This window comes from Lepidochelys olivacea (genome assembly GCF_965140295.1).
Source record: "Lepidochelys olivacea isolate rLepOli2 genome assembly, chromosome: 12".
NCBI lineage: Eukaryota > Metazoa > Chordata > Testudines > Cheloniidae > Lepidochelys > Lepidochelys olivacea.
Window position 1 is genome coordinate 22,791,375 of NC_140422.1, and position 19,159 is coordinate 22,810,533.

The window sequence follows — 19,159 nt, forward strand, 5'->3', positions numbered from 1 at the left end:
TGGACAACATGGGGGCTGTCCATTAACTGCTCTCAGATTTGTGCCCAGAAGTTCTTATTCCTGTAAACAGTAACTAAGAGCAGCCAGAATCTGTGTAGTGGGTGGGAGAGGAAAATGAGATGTTTCCAGTTAACAAATGATTTCTTCCTCCTTTGGGAAAACAAACAAGGAGACTTTGTTGGTTAGCCCAGATTTTTAATATGTTGACAGGTTTGGGTTTTTTTAGTTCATAATCTAACAAGAACAACCATGCAAACGCACTGAGTCTACATGCTTAAGAAAAGGTGTGCAGATTTTTGGCAAATTATTAAAATAAATAGGATTTTCAAAAATTGCCTCTGCACATTCCCATTTTCATTATGCATGCCACTATAATCTCTCAGTTTTGAATCCATCTAGAAATGCAGTGCCTAATGGGATCATGCAACTATTCAGCTGAACATTTAAGACTGAAAAAAGTATGTAGAGTCCCACTTTCTTTGAGCTATACTAGTGGGAATATGCAGAAGCACTTAAACTGGCGAATAGCCTTTCTTACTTGTAATTCCTTTCCTAAAAATGTAAAATCTAAATAAAATGTACTCTTTGGCCACTTTTGTGGGATAGCATATGAAATAAAAACTTTTTATTACATACTTTTTATTACACATGTTTTTGTTAGTGTTTTCTAAATGATGTGTGTACTTTCAGGAGTTTCAAAAGATCAATACAGAACAACCTCCTATTGTTCTCAGCAACAAAATAGAGCCACGTTCAACTCTTGAAACAACACCACTTTTGGTAGATCTGAAAAAGGTAATATTCACATTTATTGTATGATACACTGAATATATTAAAGGATAGTTCTGATGCCCCAGCACACTCCTCAAATATTAAAGGACTCAAATTTTTTAAAGTGGGGCAGGAGTGAACGGCAAGTGTATTCATTTAAAAAAAAATACTACTTTCAGACTCAGTTCTCAAATTTCCAGCCCCCGCCTCTATTTCTTGGTGAAGGCAGGAGCTAGGAGATTGCTTATTTTATGATACAGATGGAAGAAATGGAGAATTGCTCCAACAATGAACTGGCAGACCCTCCCAGCCTCTTTTGGGAACCTCTGTTTTGGAAAAGGGTATTTGCCTATATGTGTTTCATCCAAGAGGCATAGAGGGGAATGCATTTATGCTTAATTCCCTGTGCTTAACATGGAGAGCCAGATTCCTGGGGAACTGTTTTGGGGGCCAAAGCCAGCAATAAGCAGGGGATGGACAGGGAAGGTGCTGATGACAGTAGTGTCTTCTTCTCAGAATTTAGAGTGGGAGAGGATGGAATCTTTTATTATCTTAGTGCCTAGCTACTACTTTTAACACAGAGATCCTTCATTACATGGCTTCCATTTTCACTTCATCCACTGATAACTTTAGGGTAATTTTTAAATGTGTTCAGGTGTGATTCAGATCCCATTATTGAGCATATTATCTCAACAAATCCTTCAATGACTGGATGGTAAGGGTCAGTTTGTTTTTTTTGTGAAGTGCACAAAAGCTTTTAAATACACCCAGTTTATTATTTCATTCAACACCAACTATATCCAAGAGAAGTATATGGAGCTGGTTGAATTTTTCATAGTGGGTCAGTCTCCTCACTGATTTTACTTTGGCTTATTTAATCAAAAGGATCTCATTGATGGTCGCTGGCCTCAGAATGGTTCCTCAGCAGTGGTTCTTTAAATAATGTCCCTATGGTGGCTACTCTTGCAGGTGTGGCAGCGCCTGGGATTGAATATCTTCATCAGCAGTGCCCGTCAGACCACACATGCGCACCTCCCTCTCTTGTGCTGTGAGCACGATGTGTATATATAGCACTGTACGGTCCGACCGCCCTCAGTTCCTTCTCTGCCACCTTTGGTCTGGGGTGGAATCCACAGCAAAGCCTGCTTCTCCTGTTCTCTCAATAGCTAGTGCCTTACCTGTTAGTTGTAGTGTAGTTAGTACTAATACTCCTTTCTTCAATCTAAAAAAAACATTTTTTTTTGTTTTTAGTTTACCTTTACAGCAATTTCAATAGAGTAGACCAGGAAGCTTTTTCCCCTCACCCTTATGCCCGGATCCCCAGGGTTTAAGAGGTATGCCCCTCTGGGGCCGCTTTCTTGGTAATGGACAGCAACCCACAGTGTATTTGCTGCCTGGGAGAGGGACACGTCCCACAAAAGTGTCCCGGTGCCATGGCGTAACAGTCAGAGCCAGAAAAGACTGGGACATTTGGTTAAAATTTCTCCTCATGGAGAAATCACTGTGACCTGCATTGGACCTGGGCCCAGACTCCCCTCCTGTGAGGCCCTCATGCTCTGCCAGGTCGTCTGCCTATCCTCATTCCCTGCTTCTCTTGAAGAGAAGAAACGGGCTTCCTCCTCACACTCTGAGGCACAGTCTGCAAGAACACTATCCTCTGCAAGGTCAGTTGCCTCAACATCCTCTGATAGGGGACATAGATCCAGGGCCTGTCCAAGTACTTCCTGTACTGGAATGAAGAAATGGTCTAAAGACCCTAACCAAGCAGACCTACAGCCCTCGGCACTGTGTCAGGTCTGGAGACTGACACAAGCAAGCTTCAGGAGCTATGGCACTGCAAAACTGCTGTCAATATAGGTCCCTGCCGACCCACTGCCTCCTCAGTTCCTTCTTGTTGCTTAGTCCGACAGAGGGGAAGGCGGGTGGGTTTGGAATGGACATGAGCAACACATATTGAAGAACAACAGTTACGAGAAGGTGAGTAACCATTTTTCATGCCCATATCCAAGATTTTTACCCAAGATTCCATCATCTTTCCATCTCAATCAACCAATGCACCTTTCTTGCTTCTTCCTAAAGCCTCACAGTAACCAACACTACACACCCTAGACCTGAAACGAGCACTAGCATTCTACTTAGACAGGACTAAACCTTTCTGAAAATCACCACGATTATTCCTCTCAACCACCAAAAGATCCAGAGGCACATCTATCTCTAAACAACGCCCTTCCAAGTGGATCCTGCAATGTAGACATTCAGATTACGAACTCCACAATAGCCTCCTCCTGCAATTAGAGTACATTCCACACATTCACAATCCCCCTCGATAGCTTTTCTCAAGAATGTCTCCTTTGCTGACATTTGCAAAGCTGCCACATGCGCATCAACAGACACTTTTGCACATCCCTACAGTATTATGCATGACACCATAGCAGACACTCTCCTAGGACATACTGTCCTGTCATCAGCAGTAAATGTTACTCTGAAGCCTTAGCCTTCTAATTGGGGCACTGCTTTCTAGTCACCTACAAGTGGAGCACCTGTAGGGACATCACTTGAAGAAGAAGAAGAGAGGGTTACTTGTCCTGTGCAGTACCTGAAGTTCTTTGAGATGTGTGTCCCCATGAGTGTTCCACTACCCGCCCTCCTCCCCTCTGCTTTGGAGCAGAAAATGTACGCTCTGCAGCAGAGAAGGAATTGAGGGCAGTTGGGTTGCACAGTGCTATACATATGTTCAGCTCATAGCGTGAGAGCAGGGTGGTGCACATATGTGGTCCAACAGGCACTGCTGATGAAGATTTCTGATCCCAAGTGCAGGGGGCATTACTGCACCCACAAGTGGAGCACCCATGGGGGACACATCTCAAAGAACCTCAGTTACTGCATAGGGCGAGTAGCTTGTTTTTCAAATCAGCCCCATTGAGACTTAAATTTAGAAAGCATAATTATATTTAAAAATTGGTATGAAAGTGATTTAGTAATACTTTTGAACAGGCCTTAGGCCATTTAAAGCAAGTGCAAGTAATGTTTTTGGACATTCTGAAGCACTTCTAGATTGTACATATACCTTCTCATGTTTAGAAGAGAAATGTTAGTCATTCCATCGTGTAATCTGTTTGCTTGACATTTTAGGTACATTATAGTTACTGTATATGTGGGTCTAAGAAATCATGATTGAAGGATCCTCCTTTGGGGGTAATAAGTGATCCAAAAGTGGAGGTAAAATACAGTGAAACAAGCTTTCACCACAAAAGTTAAATATGTTGACCTAAGAAAAATATATGTTGCATTTGTTTCTTCCTTTTAGATATTTCAGATCTTTACATCTTTTTTTTAAGAATACATTCAAAATTAAGCACTTAAATGCCCCAAACTTTTTTGACATAACACTTTTCATTTTTATTTATTTATTTATTTATTGTAGGAGCTTCTCCGGAATAAATTTCTAGGTCCTAATCTCACAGAATCTTACTGTTGGCCACCAATAGCTCGTGGATGTGATTCAGTTGTCATTTCTCATCATGGAAATGATCCTTTTTTGTATATTCCACCCATTCTTACATTTTTACAATCAGGGAGCTGCTACAAGTCTCTGCCAACTAGGAATGGAGTAAGTAAAACAAAAAATGTTTATTTTACAAGACAGTGCCATTTTTTTCTAATTTTAAGTGTGACTTCACAGTTTCATTTGAAAATATGCTCACATTAGGAGTGTAAAACCTAGGCAACTCAGGAATAATTTGTAATGCAAAGGCAGTTGAAATATGCCTCAAACTCTTTATTTTCCAAAAATTGGTAGATTACATCTATGTAACTGTTCTAGACACATCTCTGAGGGAGATTAAACAAGTTTGTGTCTCTATCCAGCTCATTAACAACTTTTATAAAATGTTTCTTTATATTTCATTCATATTAAGTAAAAAGGGGATAACCCTAATATCCTGGTGGTACTCCTAGTTGGATAAAATATTTTAAGTATCTAAATTTCCCCTGCAGTTTCATTGGATCAGATATTCTTCTTTGAAGTAGTGTCCCTGTGGATGCTCCATATCAGGTTTGCATGCGCTCCATGCACCTTTGGTTATGTGCACCTAAAGTGACGCATCCATAGGGAATACCTCTCAAAGATTTCCAGTTACTGCACAAAGTAAGTAACTTCTTTCTTTCCCTGTGCTTACCTGTTGTGTAACTGTTGCTGTATGCTGTTAAATGCTCCTAGATTTCACTCTAAAGGTATCTGAATTTCAGATTATAGATTATAAATGCTGTCTGTCTGTACTTTTGGATATTTTGTATAGAGCACTTTGGGATCCTTCAAGAAAGGTTTTTATGATTACTGAAAAGTTCTGCATTGCAGTATTTAGATAGGTAATGTTGATTCTCTGAGATGTATTGTGACTGTGCAGAAGAAAAGATTTATTTCTGTTATGCCACTTCATTAATATGAAGGGCCAAACTTTGTAATGGTGGCAGAAGTGGAGACACTGTTATGGAGCCTCACTTGGACTGGTACTCACTGTTTAGGAATTACATACATTATATGTAAAATGCAGATGAGGAAGAGATAAAAACAAACCATCTGTGGGTAGCTCTTCTGTATGGAGGTTTTCTATGAAGACTTCAGAGGGAGTGACTTTCTGAATGAACTGTGTGGTTGTGGACCCTCACAAGAGGGGGTTCGTCCTCCATCACTCTTTTCATCAGATAGGAAATCTATGTAAAAATATCACAGGGAATAAAGGGGAGTGAGGACCACCTGGGATCTCCTCTTTCTCCTTGCCTGGTGCTAATGTGGGGTTGTCTTCTACCTTTTCACATGAGGACTTTGACTGTTCAAGATATGATTAGATGGGTGGCAGAACCTCTGGATCTGAAGCTTACAGTGCTACAGTAGAAGTTCTCTGGAGTTGTTGAGTTTTGTATGTCCTGAATTAAGCCTTTCAAAAAGTATGTACATTATTTGGCTCTTTGAAGCACAGAAGCCAGGATCTGAATTACCCGCATTATTGCCACGTCAGTATGGACCTGTATGTGGAGCAAAGCCCTTGCCCTGAGCCCACTATTCTTGGGCTCTGGACACATCTTTGGCCGACCAAGGCTAGGTGTTAGCAGAATAGCTTAGCAAGTCAACCAGTTGGAAGATCTGTCCCACATTCACTAATCACTAAAAACTGAGTTCCTGATTTTGCATGGCGATTGGTCATTTAGGGCCAAACTTCCAAAAAGTTGGGTACATGGAAACATGCACACACAATTCAAGCACTATCACCTGCATGCATGTGGGGCATAAGGGTTTTTTTAAAATATCTAAATATTATCTACATGTGCAGGGGATAGCATTTCTTAAGTGTTTGTTTGCACAGAAGTTTGTGTTTGTAGAAATGAAGGATGCATTTTGGCTCATTTGAAAACCTGAGCTATAATGTGTATAGTACAGTAGTCAAGTAGCCATGACTTGATCATGCATATCTATTGCTTGTTGCTTATTCTGTGGAATTGTGCTTCCTGTTCTGCTCTAGTTAGCCTTTCCTCTAATCCTCCATCCCTCTGGGACCTACACTATTTGCACGTAACAATTTGAGAGAACCTACTGTACTGAACAGCTTAATTTACAATTTTAGTAAAATCACTCATATTGCAAATTTTATTCCTGCCTTACAAGACTTACTACTGATCTTCTATCCTCTAGCGTTCTAAACTTTTCTAGTCCTAAACTCGGAAATTGTGTGAACTGATGTCTTTTGTTGTGTGTGTTTACAGCCAATAGCATTAATCGTATGTCCTGGGTGGAGGAAAGCACAGCTTGTTTTTGAATTATTGGAAAAATATGGCAGATGCTCCAGGCCACTTCATCCAGTGTTGATATTATTAGGACTGAATAAAGAAGAAGCCAAAAATATGAAACTTCAAAGAGGATGTAAGAATATTTTACCGCTTATTTATGCTGTAAAATGATAGGGGTTATCTTAAATTTGTGAAGTGTTTTTACACTTCATGTTATGTAAGTCTGTGATTTTAAAGGGCAGTAACGACAATAAAATTTTACAAAGCGTGTGGCTTTGGAATTCCATGAAAGTGCTGGACTAGTGGCACTTGGTAGAGCTTAATGCTGGTGCAGTGAAAAATCCTCATGCTGCTCTGCCAGTGCATCTCAGTCCTTACCTATAATGCCTCTGTTGTTTAAGACGTCATTAAAGTGTATGACACTACTTCATGTGCTTCGGAGTGCTAGGCAGGTGGTTAAGTATCTTGCTGAATTGGGACATTAGTTCTACACCTCTCAATCTTAGAGATTAGCAATTTTGTTGTTGTTTATGTGAGGCACAAAGATGTCTACTGATGAAAAAAATGAGATTGTTATTTACCAGGCTTCATGCTGGGGCTTCAATTTTTTTTTAAACATAAAATGGGCAAGAGCTGTTAATGAATCGTGAATAGGCTACCTGCCCTAACTACTAATGTTAGACAATTTGCATTGGGTATTACAATGGAAGTATGTTGTAAAGATTTGAAGGCTGGAAAGGGCAATAGGTGTGCAGATGGATATGAATAGAGCAGTTCGTGCATTAGGGACAGCTTGGAAGAATGTGTGAAGGCGCTAGTTGCAGATGTGTATCCCTAAACTCATACTCATGACCACTGTCACTTTGAACCAATATTTCTAGCTGTAGAAGGCTAGTCTATTAACCAACTTTACTATCTATCCCTTTATTCATTGTTGTTTGCATTCAGATTTAGTTACCTTTTTTTGGCTTTTTGTTGAGGGTTGTTCGCTAAATTTAAAAAAATGCTGGTGGCTTTTTTTGCTAGAATGGCGAATAACAAACAGGAAACAAACTTTTAAACGTTTTTTTTTTAAAATGGCCTGTTTTGGCTTTCTGCTCTCTTGTATCATGCATGCTATCTGAAGTCCCTAATGAGTGAATTCAGGGCTAGATTGAGACAAACATAAATCTTGTTTCTCAACTGGTGGTAGGTTTGTGTGTTCAGTCTGAGTATTCTTTATATCATAAATGTCTGCATAATTATCAGTTTTGTTGAGTGATCATTATAATAGATTTGAATTTTGTGTTTCCTTACTAATTCTTTGCAAATCTCTAGACTCTAGTGTAATACAACTATGATTTTCCCCCCATAAATTTTAATTTTAAAAAAAACTAGATTGACTAGAACCAGATATAGAAGTACAGCTATGTAGCTACAACTATTCACTTCATTCACAATTTTCCAAATTGTGAATGACTTTCCTAAGAAGAGACTACTGTTTAGTCTACATAGTGTGGTGATGATTTGTAGAAGTTATGTTTGGTTTTACATGTTGGCTGAATTCACATCTCTGCTTAGTGAAAGGGAGGGGCATATGACCCTAAGCCGTCTTCTTACGTCCCTCCTATCCCAAGGCTGCTGGGGACAGAAATAGTTCCTCTTCAAGTGGTTGCAGATGTGTATTCCGCTCTGCTGTGTGTGCACCCAGCTCATTCAAGCTAGAGACCTTTGCTTAGCAGTACCCATAGGGGTTTGGCTCTGGCCCTCGTAGCCCCTCCCAGGAATATATTAGGGTGGCTCCTACCCAACCCCCTTGCAGTTGATATTTACCTCACAGTTTCTGAGAGACAACAATGAAATTGTCTGTAAATAGTTAGCACTACGCTTGTAGTTAGTGGCTAGTATTTACTTTAGGAATTATCCTGTTTATTGTAGGGTTTTTTTGCTAAGCCCTCTCCAGGGTTTAAGCACTGTCCTTTGTGTGGGGTGGCTATTCCAAAGAGCCAGCATGGTGGTGGTTGTGTGTAGGAGAGGGGCATATAAAGAAAAGTGCTCCATTTGTTGCTCCATAAAGAAAATCAGATCACACAGAGCTTGCATTTAAAATAACACCTCATTATTTTACTGTGAAGCCAGTTTTGCCGTCAGGACCTTCTGTGGATTGCCAGGCCCATCAGTCTCCATAGCTGGTGTGTGCCTCAAATAGTCTGCCAGATTCAGATTCTTCTCCTTGGAAAAGAAGAGAGTGGTCCCCTTGCTCTGATCCCTCAAGAACGAAAACTCATAACACTAGTTGTACCCATTCTAGGGCTCAAAGAGACTCTTCCTCCTCTTCCTCAGGAGAAGCATGGGACACTGCCATCTTTCACCTGGTGCCTCATGTAGAGCAGCATTGTCTGCCTGGTCTCCAGTACTGAGGCAAAACCAGATCTGCACCGTATTATCAACTCCTGTGCTGTCTGCTGAATGGTCTTTGAGTCCAGTACCAATGTCACTTTCAGCACCGACAGTCTCAAACCTGTTGGCGTACCAGGCAGCAGCTGACTTACTTTGTCTTTCCATCTCAGACACTTCACTGATTCAGGAATCCTCTTCTGGAATGGTACTCCTGACGTACCCTGGGTGGTTGCCTCAGGGAGACTTGCTAGAGAGGTGAACCTAGTCCCATCGTTGGCACTGAGACATCCCTCTTCAGTACTAATACCATCTTCAGTGCCCACAACTTCACTAACCAGGATCTCAACATCTGCAGGACTGATTCCTGATCCAGTACCAACCTTCTCCTTGGTACCTGTTGTGACTCCAGCATCAGTCATTTTCGGCTACCAGCTGTTGCTACAGCTTTGGGTTGCTAGTCAGTGACTGCGCTGGCTACAGTATTGCTTTGATGCATCACTGGATCTCAAACAGAGGTGCGGCATTTGGTAGCCCCAGCAGATTTGGTCCCTCTGTTAACGGTAGGCTATTTGGGATGCTCTTTATACTCCAGCTTGGGATCAGCTGTTGCTTCTTTGTCTCCTTCCAGGATTTGGTCTTGCAAATCCTCTAGACCTCCTATGAAGGACTGTCAATGGTACAGAGATTGATCAGAAGATAAGAGAGATTGGCCTGGTGCTTATTGGCCTCTGGTACAGCACTCATTTCCACATTGGCTGCCTTGGCATCCATGGACCACTGCACGTTTTTCAAGATCTCAGTTGTATTCTAGACCAAGGGTTCTCAATCTTTCTTTCTGAGCCCCTCCCCCACATGCTATAAAAACTCCAGGGCCCAGGGAGGCTCGGGGGGGGGGGGCATTGTGGCATGTACCTTGGGCATAGGTGTTGTTTGACTTCTGTTTTTGCGGGGGGGCAGGGACCAGTGGGGCTCGAGCTAGCTTCACATGGCGGGGTCCAGGGAGGGAATGCCACCTCCACCCCCTGACTCACCTCAGCAGGTCACCCAGCCTGTCGGGGTGGGCTGGGCAAACAAAAATTATAATTCAAAGAGGGGACTCAGCTCAAAAAGTTTGAAAACCGTTTAGGGTGCAGGGAGGGGGTAGCTAGATGCTGTGTGCAGATGGCGGAGGGTAGCTCAGGGTGCAGAGAGGAGTGTCTAGGTGCTGTGTGAGTGTAGGGGGGTAGCTCAGGGGTAGGGAGAGAGGACCTAGGGGCTGTGTGCTGGGATGGGTCCCCTGTGGTCCCGGTTCCCAGTGCGCTCTGCCAGCCACAAAGCCGGGTCCCCCCACCTGGGCAGCTCTTATTGGCTGCCTCTGTGGGAGCAAAGAGGGCTGGGAGCTGAGGAGCAACCCCAGGCACCAGCAGCAGCAGAAGATGAGGGAACACTGTGGCTGCCTGCTCCCTGGGACCAGCCAGATCAGCAGCAGCCTCGCACTGGCCGACTCCGGCTTCCCGTCTCCGACTTGGCCAGGGGGCAGGGAGAGAAAGAGATTGAGTGGGGGAGGATGGAGCTGCCCTGGGAATGCCCTGCTCTTGATCTGCAGTTTTAGGGGAAAATGCCCTCCATATCCCAACTCTGCCCGTGGGCTCAGGGCTTCTGCACCACGGGGAGCACCAACGCTCGGGGCTCCGAGATTCCGCCCCGCCACTCTTGGCTTTAGTCCTGTGAGTGGTGCCAGGGATCTGAGTTTCAGCTCTGTGGCTCCTGGCTTCAGCCCCACTGGGGACGCCAGTGTTTGGGGCCTCAGCCCCCTGTGGGGCGCTGGGGCTTGGGCTTTGGGTTTTGGCTGTGGGGACCCTCGGTCCCCTTAAAGGGCTCCGGGACCCCCAGGGAGCCGTGGTTCCCTGGTTGAGAACTGCTGTTCTAGACTGAGGTCACTAAATCGTCTGGTCCTTCACCTTCTGCCTCCATAAGAATGGTCATATCGGGTCAGACCAAAGATCCATCTAGCTCAGTATCCTGTCTTCCAACAGTGGCCAATGCCAGGTGTTTCAGAGGGAAAGAACAGAACAGTAAATCATCAAGTGATCCATCCCCTTTTGACCATTCCCAGCTTCTGGCAAAGAGAAGCTAGGGATACCATCCCTACCCATCCTGGGTAATAGCCATTGATGGACCTATCCTTCATGATTTTATCTAGTTTTTTTTTTTTTTTGAACCCTGATATAGTCTTGGCCTTCACATCCTCCGGCAAAGAGTTCCATAGGTTGACAGTGTGTTGTGTGAAGAAATACTTCCTTGTGTTTGTTTTAAACCTGCTGCCTATTAATTTCACTTAGTGACCCCTAGTTCTTGTGTTATGAGAAGGAGTAAATAACACTTCCTTATTTACTTTCTCCACGCTAGTTATGATTTTATAGACCTCTATCATATCCCCCCATAGTCGTCTCTTTTCCAAGCTGAAAAGTCCCAGTCTTATTAATCTCTCCTCATACGGAAGCCATTCCCTATCCCTAATCATTTGTGTTGCCCTTTTCTGAACCTTTTCCAATTCCAATATATCTTTTTTGAGATGGGGCAACCACATCTGCACGCAGTATTTAAGATGTGGGCGTATCATGGATTTATATAGAGGCAATATGATATTTTCTGTCTTCTTAGCTATCTTTTTTCTTAATGATCCCCAATATTCTGTTCGTTTTTTTGACTCTGCTGCACATTTAGTGGATGTTTTCAGAGAACTATCTAAAGTTACTCCTAAGATCTTTCTTGAATGGTAACAGCTAATTTAGACTCCATCATTTTATATGTATAGTTGGGATTATGTTTTCCAATGTGCATTATTTTGTATTTATCAACATTGAATTTCATGTGCCATTTTGTTGCCCAGTCATCCAGTTTTGTGAGATCCCTTTGTAACTCTTCACAGTCTGCTTTGGACTTAACTATCTTGAGTAGTTCAAGACAGTGGGTTCAAGCTGATATTGCCCTTGCTGAATTTCCAACGTTGTAAGAGGAACAACTTTTGCTTCAGGATGCGGTTCTTGTTCCACCACCTCTGTCATCCTCCTTGCCAGATGACTCCATAGTCCCGGACTCATCCTTCCTGATTCTGGAAGACTAATGTTTATCAGGACCTTCTAAGGATATGTTGGCAGTTTTGTGTATCCAAGCTGATCTTATTCAAGAGTGCACCCATAAATTGCTGAACATTCTGCAGCCTTCAGCCGTGGGAAAGTTAGCCTTCCTGGAAAATGAGACTCTTGGAACCAGCAAAGTCCCTGTGGCACATGCCAGTATCTGTGCCACCTACACCGAAACATACTGACAAATGTTACTACATCCCCATGAAAGATTTTGAGCGTTTCTACTCTCACGCAGCTCCCAATTTCCTTGTGGTGACTGTGACTAGGGAGCAGATTTATCAGGCAGATATGTCTATGCCTAAAGAAAAAGAGATTAAAAAGTTTGACTTAATGGGCAGCAAGGTGTACTCTGTCATCTGTGCAGATGCTCATTGCTAATCAGCAGGCATTTTTGTCGAATATGACTTTGTAAATTGGAATTCACTGTCTCAATTTAGAGATAAATTACCTTAAGATGCCAGGGAGAAGTTCAAGTCTTTCCTGGCTGAGGGCTGTTTTGTGGGGAAAATACCACTGCAGTCAGTGTTCTCTGTGGCGGACACCTCATCTAGGGTTATGGGCTCAACTATGACAATGAGGAGGACTTCTTGGCTTTAGAACTCAAACATTGCTCTGCATGTGCAACAGACAATAGAAGACTTAACATTTAGCAGGCGGTCTTTGTTTCAGAAAAGACAGATGAGACTTACCTTCTTTTAAGTATTCCAGGGCCACGTCACATTCTTAGAAGTTTATACCCCATCAGTAAAAAGACATCATTTGAAACAACACTTCCGTCCATGCTCACAGCAGTATTTTAAACAGCCTTCTTATCCTAAAGGCAACACAACTTCTCCAAGAGAAAACAGAAGTTGATAAGAGAAGGCCTTTTGGTGTGGGCTTTAACCAGCCAGCTCGTCCTTCATCTGGCAAGCAGCCACATTGACTCTCCCTTCCCTATGGGGACAGGTTGTCCCCACATCCACCGTGATTGGGACTGAATAACCTCAGATAGTTGGTCCTAAGCACTGTGCCATTCAATTCCTACCTATCCATCCATCCTGGCCCTTTTCTGGGACTCCTCTCATGAGTCACTGCTCCTTCAGCAGGTCCAGACTCTGTGTTCATTGGGGGCTGTAGAGGAGGTCTCCCTGCAGCATCAGGGAAAGGGACTCCCAGTACTTCCTGATCCCCACATCCGTGAGAGGGGTGAGGCCTATTCTTGCTCTTTGTGGTCTCAACAAATTCATCAGATGCATTGTAACTTTGGGCCTTGAATCACAGTGACTGGTTTGGTGCCCTCAGTCTCCAGGACACCACCTTCTAGGTGGCTATCCTTTTAAGCCACAGGAAGTCAACATTATCGGTATACGGTTCTCCTCTTTGTCTTGTCATTGGTGCTATGCTTCTTTAACAAATACATGACAGTGGTACAGTGTCTCCAGGGGAAAGAAATTCATATCTTCCTGTACCTGGACAATTGGTTGGTGAAGGACAGATCTGAACAAGTAGTTCGTCAGGTGCGTATCACACTGCACCTCTTCAGACAGCTAGAGTTGATTTTGAACAAAGCAAAGTCAAAGTTGATTCCAGCTCAAAAAATTGAGTACATTGGGTACATTAGACTACATATTAGAGGGCCTTTGTCCCACACAGGTGATTCTAGATAGCTCATCTTTGTCTGGACCTCAAATCCCATGCTTCGACCATGGTCCGTGTGTACCTCAAGTTATGGCCACGTGCACTTACATGGTTCAGCATGCAAGATTACCTCTTTGTCCTCTGCATGATAGTTGAGGTGGTCTATCACTCAATTGGCAATCATTGGACAAGCTTGTCTGAGTATACCTCCCGAGATAACTGGATTCTCTACAATGGTGGGCAGAAAATAGCAATGATGTCAGGGTGTTCCCTTTGCCTATCTTCTGCCAACCAGGCATGTAGTCACTGATGCTGTCACAATAGGTTGGGGAGCATATCTAGGGACATAAAAGATTCAGGGTTTGTGGTTGGAACAAGAGGCTTCTTCTCACATTAACGTACTGGCGTTTTGAGCTATTTTCAGTTCCTGCTGAGCCTGTTGGGATCAGATCGGGGAGCAGCAGTACACATTCTTACCAACAATATCACTGCAATGTATAATGTGAACAAACAAGGAGGAGCCTTCTCCAGCCAGCTTTGTCGAGAATTAATGAAGCTTTGCACTTTTTGCCTCAAAAAAGATGTGCACAGCTTCTCACTTACCGGAGTCTCAGAACTAGTTGGTGGATGATCTGAGTAGGACCATGAGAGGTCTCTGAAGAGCAGCATGGTCAGGGAATGAGGCACCCTGTTGGTCAACCCATTTGCAACAAAAGGCAACCAGAAAAATAATCTACTAGGATTATCTATTTGACCCAAGTGGAAGCGTTTTCCATCTAGTCAATAGCTAAAGGAATTCAACTGATGTTAGCTCATGTTCAGGACATTGTGGATTATTTGTTAAATTTGAAGTCCTTGGGTTTGGCTCTTAGTGACTGCGATCTCAGCGTTCCAAGGGAGGCCAGTGTTCTCAAACTCTCATGATAGTGAGATTTCTCAGGTAGACTGTATACCTGTTTCCACCTATGAAGAAAGGGGTCCAATTGTGGGACCTCAGTACTATGCTGACTGACCTCAACGGTCCTCTATTTGAGCCAATACCAACTTGCTCATTGTCTCTGCTTTTCCAGTAAACCGCCTTTCTTATTGCTATAACTTCTGAAAGGATAGTTAGCAAAATGTAAGCACTTCTGGCAGGGCTGCCGTGTACTCAGTTCTTCAGAGGCAAAGTGACCTTGAGGCCACATCTGAAGTTTTTTGTCCAAAGTAGTTTTGCAGTTTACCTTAACCAAGTTATTCCCTGTATTCTTTCCTAAGCCACACCTTGAATGCAGATGAACAGCAGCTTCATATGTTGGGTGTGAGAGGGTCCTTGGTGTTCTGTCTGGGAAGAACTGCATTATTTAGTTTCTTACCTTAGGCTTTTGAGGATCGGATGAAAGGTCAGCTGGTGTCTGACAGATGATTTCCAGATGGATTACTGTCTGCGTTACCATGGCTTATGAAGTGGCTCAAACCACTCCTCACAGACTTTATGGGCCCATTCCACAGGGCTCAAGCAACATCGATAACTTTCTTCAGCAGTATTTCAGTTTTGGACATTTGCAGGACTGCTACATAATCTTCCATGTATACGTTTGCCAAACGTTATGTGATGCAAATCTGGGGAAGTCAGTTCTGCAGTCCTTGTTCAAATAGACTCTGAGCCCCACTTTCTATCACTACTGCTTGTGATTCACCTGAGTATAATACACATCTGCAACCTCTTAGAGGAAAAAACAGTTATTTACTGGTACTGTTACTGTTTTTTGAGATGTGGCTGCAGATGTGTATTTCACGACCCACCCTTTCTCCTTTCTGCATCAGCATTTCCAGCTTTGGGTTCCGATGTGAAGGTAGTGAGGAGAGTCGGGGCACCACCCCCTGTGTATAGTCATGGGAGGGGCTACTCAGCCAGAGAGCATGAGCGTTGCTTTGATGGGTACTGCTAAGTAAAGTTCTCTGGCTTTGATTCACTGGGCACACCTAAGCGGAATACATGTCTGCATCCACATCTCAAAGAACGCTAACAGCTCAGGTATACATAAATAATTCTTTTTTTCTTGGCATACTGCTCTTAGTTACTTTGGTTGTTGCGTTCCCACCATATCCCTCCCATCACTCCATTCCTGACGTGCACCTGAGGTGAGGAGAGGGATTGGGTGGCGTAGGGCCACCTATTGTGGCTTTAATCACTCAAGAATTACCATTCAGCAGGGGGCAGGATCCTTTGCTGTCCCTTTAGGACAATTTTTCAGCTGTTTTGTCCTGCCAGACTAGGAGCCAAAGATTGAGACCATGGACTGTATAAAAATGGTTTGAAAAGATTAATAATTGCTATTAATTGCAAACAAAATGGCCCAATTTTATGATTACTGTAATGTTTTAATTGATGATATAGTATTTTTGAAAATAGAAAACATTACAAATCAAAGATGAATGTTAACTCTTTTCTTCTAAAATATAGGTGAAGTGATTGTAACTACACCACACAGCCTTTTGAGACTGCTTGAACACCATAGCTTATTATTTCTTAGACTTTGTCATCTTGTTTTTGATGAAGTTGATAACTTGTTCTCTGAAGCTAGCAAACAAGTGAGTATGGTATACATTCAGATAATACATTACTTCAGTAATATATGACTTTAAAGCCTTTAAAGGGGGTGGGGGACAGGATATAAATATGAAATTTGTATAAAAATAAAAATTACATCCCATGATGTAATGCCCAAGTGTGGCATGAATTTAAAAAACAACCACCCCTGGATGTGAAGACATATTACGTGGTTTAAAAGAAAGAAATAAAACCTACTTTTGCTGCTAAATCTCCACCGATTTTGAACAATGGGTTTCTTTTTCAGATAAAGCAAACACTGATGTGGCTTTCTCCCCACACCTCTCTCCCTTCCCTTTCACCTCCATCTTATTCTGGCTGTTCCTCACTACTCTCAGAAGCGTTATGGGAGACCCTCCACTCCCCCAAAGATCAGCTGCTTTTTCAGTGTGGTGGCTACTGTCTCTGAAGAGTAGAAAAGGAAATAACCTAATTTATGGGACTAGCATGATGTCCTCTTCTTAAGTAGACTACTTTTTTTAGACCCTGCTAAAAGGACCCCTCTCCAGTAATTGTTCCATTGAGGTCTCTTCTTTGGATTATGACTGGCAGGCCCCTCAGTCTTCATGGTATGCCCCTCAGTCTTCATGGCATGCAAGGCAGAAATGAGTTCAACCAGACATTACCACACACCAAATTCAGGAGGTCCAAAAATTTCTGTTAGGAAACCTAAGCTTTTTTACAGATAAATTTGTGAATTTGTCTTTTGAAAGACATGTAGACGAGTCCCTGGCTTCTACTCCCTTTTAGAATTCCAGTTTCAGGGGACTTAATTGTTGCGTCTTATACCTCTCAACTTTCTCCCACTCCAGTATTCTCCACGAAAGTATGAGTTCTCTCTTCTGGCGGCTAGATGAGAGGGTAGACAAAGGCTAGCTATCATGAACTTAACGGTGCAAAATTCAAGAGTCTTCTATCTTAATTATTTCCTAGAAGCAGGCCCTTATACCCTGTCAATATGCATGGTTGTTTGTTTTTTTCCCCAGCTCTTTATAGGAGGGGAAGTGTTTTCCAGGCAAAGGAGCCTTTTAAACTTCCTATGAGCAGACGTAACCTTACAGTTTTTCTTTGGAACTGGCAATATTGGTCATTGTTCTTGCTCAACAAAGCAGGATCCCCAGAAAGAGACTCTTGCAGGGTGTGAGCCTGTCTTCCTGTGTTTGTATTGAAGGAATTGTGGAGTTCTCATAGTATCCAGATGCTAATCTCTCTTTAAGGCTAGTATACCAGAAAGTGCTATGAGGTGAGGAGGTCATTTCTCTGCTTAGGTCCTGCTGTGACTGAGGCTTCTTTAGTCAGAAGTTTTCAATGGAAGTGGAAGGCAGTATATCTTTAAAAGGTCTCTGTGATAGAAAGATGGCAGAGAGTTTCAAGAAAGAAAATAGCTTTTAGCGTGGCTTAGCCAATTCTTGAGTTTTCTGCACATAGACTTCTTTGGTACCTAATTACAGATGTACAAGCAAGGTATCCTTAGTGGGTCCATGTATCAAAGACAATTGGGATTGCCTTTGCCTACTATTAAAATTGTTCTATATATTTCTAGACTTCATAAGTTTATATCCTTTAAAAATATCATCTCATAATTCCCACTTTTGGTTGGGATCTTAATGTGTGACATGTTAGTGCTTTCTAGCCCTTAAATTTCTGGCCTTCTGAAGTACTGTCTGTTGGACATGAACCTTTCCCTCATTTTCTATTCAAACTGCCACTGCTGGCAGTGGTCTGACCTGGGCATCATTGTGAACAGCTCAGTGAATTGAATGTAGATGAAAAAAGCAAAGAAAATGTTAGGATCCATAGGGAAGTGGATGGAGAATATCACAAGAAAAGTGATAATGCCAGGAATGGCCCCAGAATATTGTGTGCCGTATTTGATACCTCATCTCAAAAAAGATATTTCCACAATATGTGGTGGGAAAAAGGTCTGACACCCTTGTATTTTCTTGATTCTGAGGTGTCATTAGCGGTACATTATTGTTCTGTACTGCCAGAGTGGAGGACAGACTTTTCTGATAAAATGTTGACAAACCTTTGCTACTCAGAAGCATCTTTTTCCACTCAAGGAATCATGGTCCTGATGGAAATTGGGAGTGGTAACACTTGGGGTATTTCATCTATTTTTTACACCGTAGCATTATAAGTGTTTCATATAGTGAAATGTATTGGAATGTGTCTGTACCAGTTTAAATGTCAAAGTTAGTCAAGTGAAAGTGAAGGGTCCCAAGTTGTCCCTGCTCCCTAAAAAAGCACTGAATTATATGGACATGTTTTTCCCTGTCTCAAATTCAGGTTGGTTCAGCGCTGACCTGTTTTGTCTCCTGTGTGGGTTTTCCTGTGGAAGCAGCATGCCCCAAGCTCACCTTACTTTACCACTGTGATGTTGCATATGCATTCTCTTGTCTAGCCTCCGGGTGGCTCCCTCCACCTTGCTAATTACTTGTTCTTGTCCACTATTAACTATCTCTCTACTAGAACTTCTGTGTTTGCAGAGCCATGTCTTTGGGGTTTTCAGACCCTTCTGGAGTGTCACTTAGCCACTCTGTCTTGGCCTCCACTTTCCCCAGACCCCAGTAGCTCCTTCTGTCAAGATCATCCTTTTCTCAGTAGCTTTCTCTGAATGGACCCTCTTACGGTCTTTTTTTTGTTTTTTGTCGAAGGAGGACCCTATGAGATGCTGCCCTGGACAGCTCTTTAACTTGTGGAGACCACCACAGACCCAGATTCCTACCATGGTGTAGGTACATATCACCATTGCTAAACACTGTTTGGTGGTCCTGGAGAGTAACGTGAAGCTTTTTCTTCAATAAGCAATAGCTTTTTTATTAACAGGGTTTTAGAAGGTGTCTCAAGGATAGGCTGTAGCAGAGCCACACTGGTTCTTTCC

At 42.7% G+C, this 19,159-nt stretch overlaps 1 protein-coding gene across 1 annotated transcript in view; it reads left to right on the forward strand.

Annotated features, from left to right (window-relative positions):
• Positions 1-19,159, forward strand: part of TDRD12 (tudor domain containing 12) — a 119,957-nt gene that overhangs the window by 29,857 nt on the left and 70,941 nt on the right. The window contains exons 13-16 of the mRNA XM_084645049.1: positions 691-795; positions 4,196-4,381; positions 6,532-6,688; positions 16,129-16,256. Coding sequence (XP_084501175.1) covers positions 691-795; positions 4,196-4,381; positions 6,532-6,688; positions 16,129-16,256 — 576 coding nt within the window. The remainder of the gene's footprint in view (positions 1-690; positions 796-4,195; positions 4,382-6,531; positions 6,689-16,128; positions 16,257-19,159) is intronic.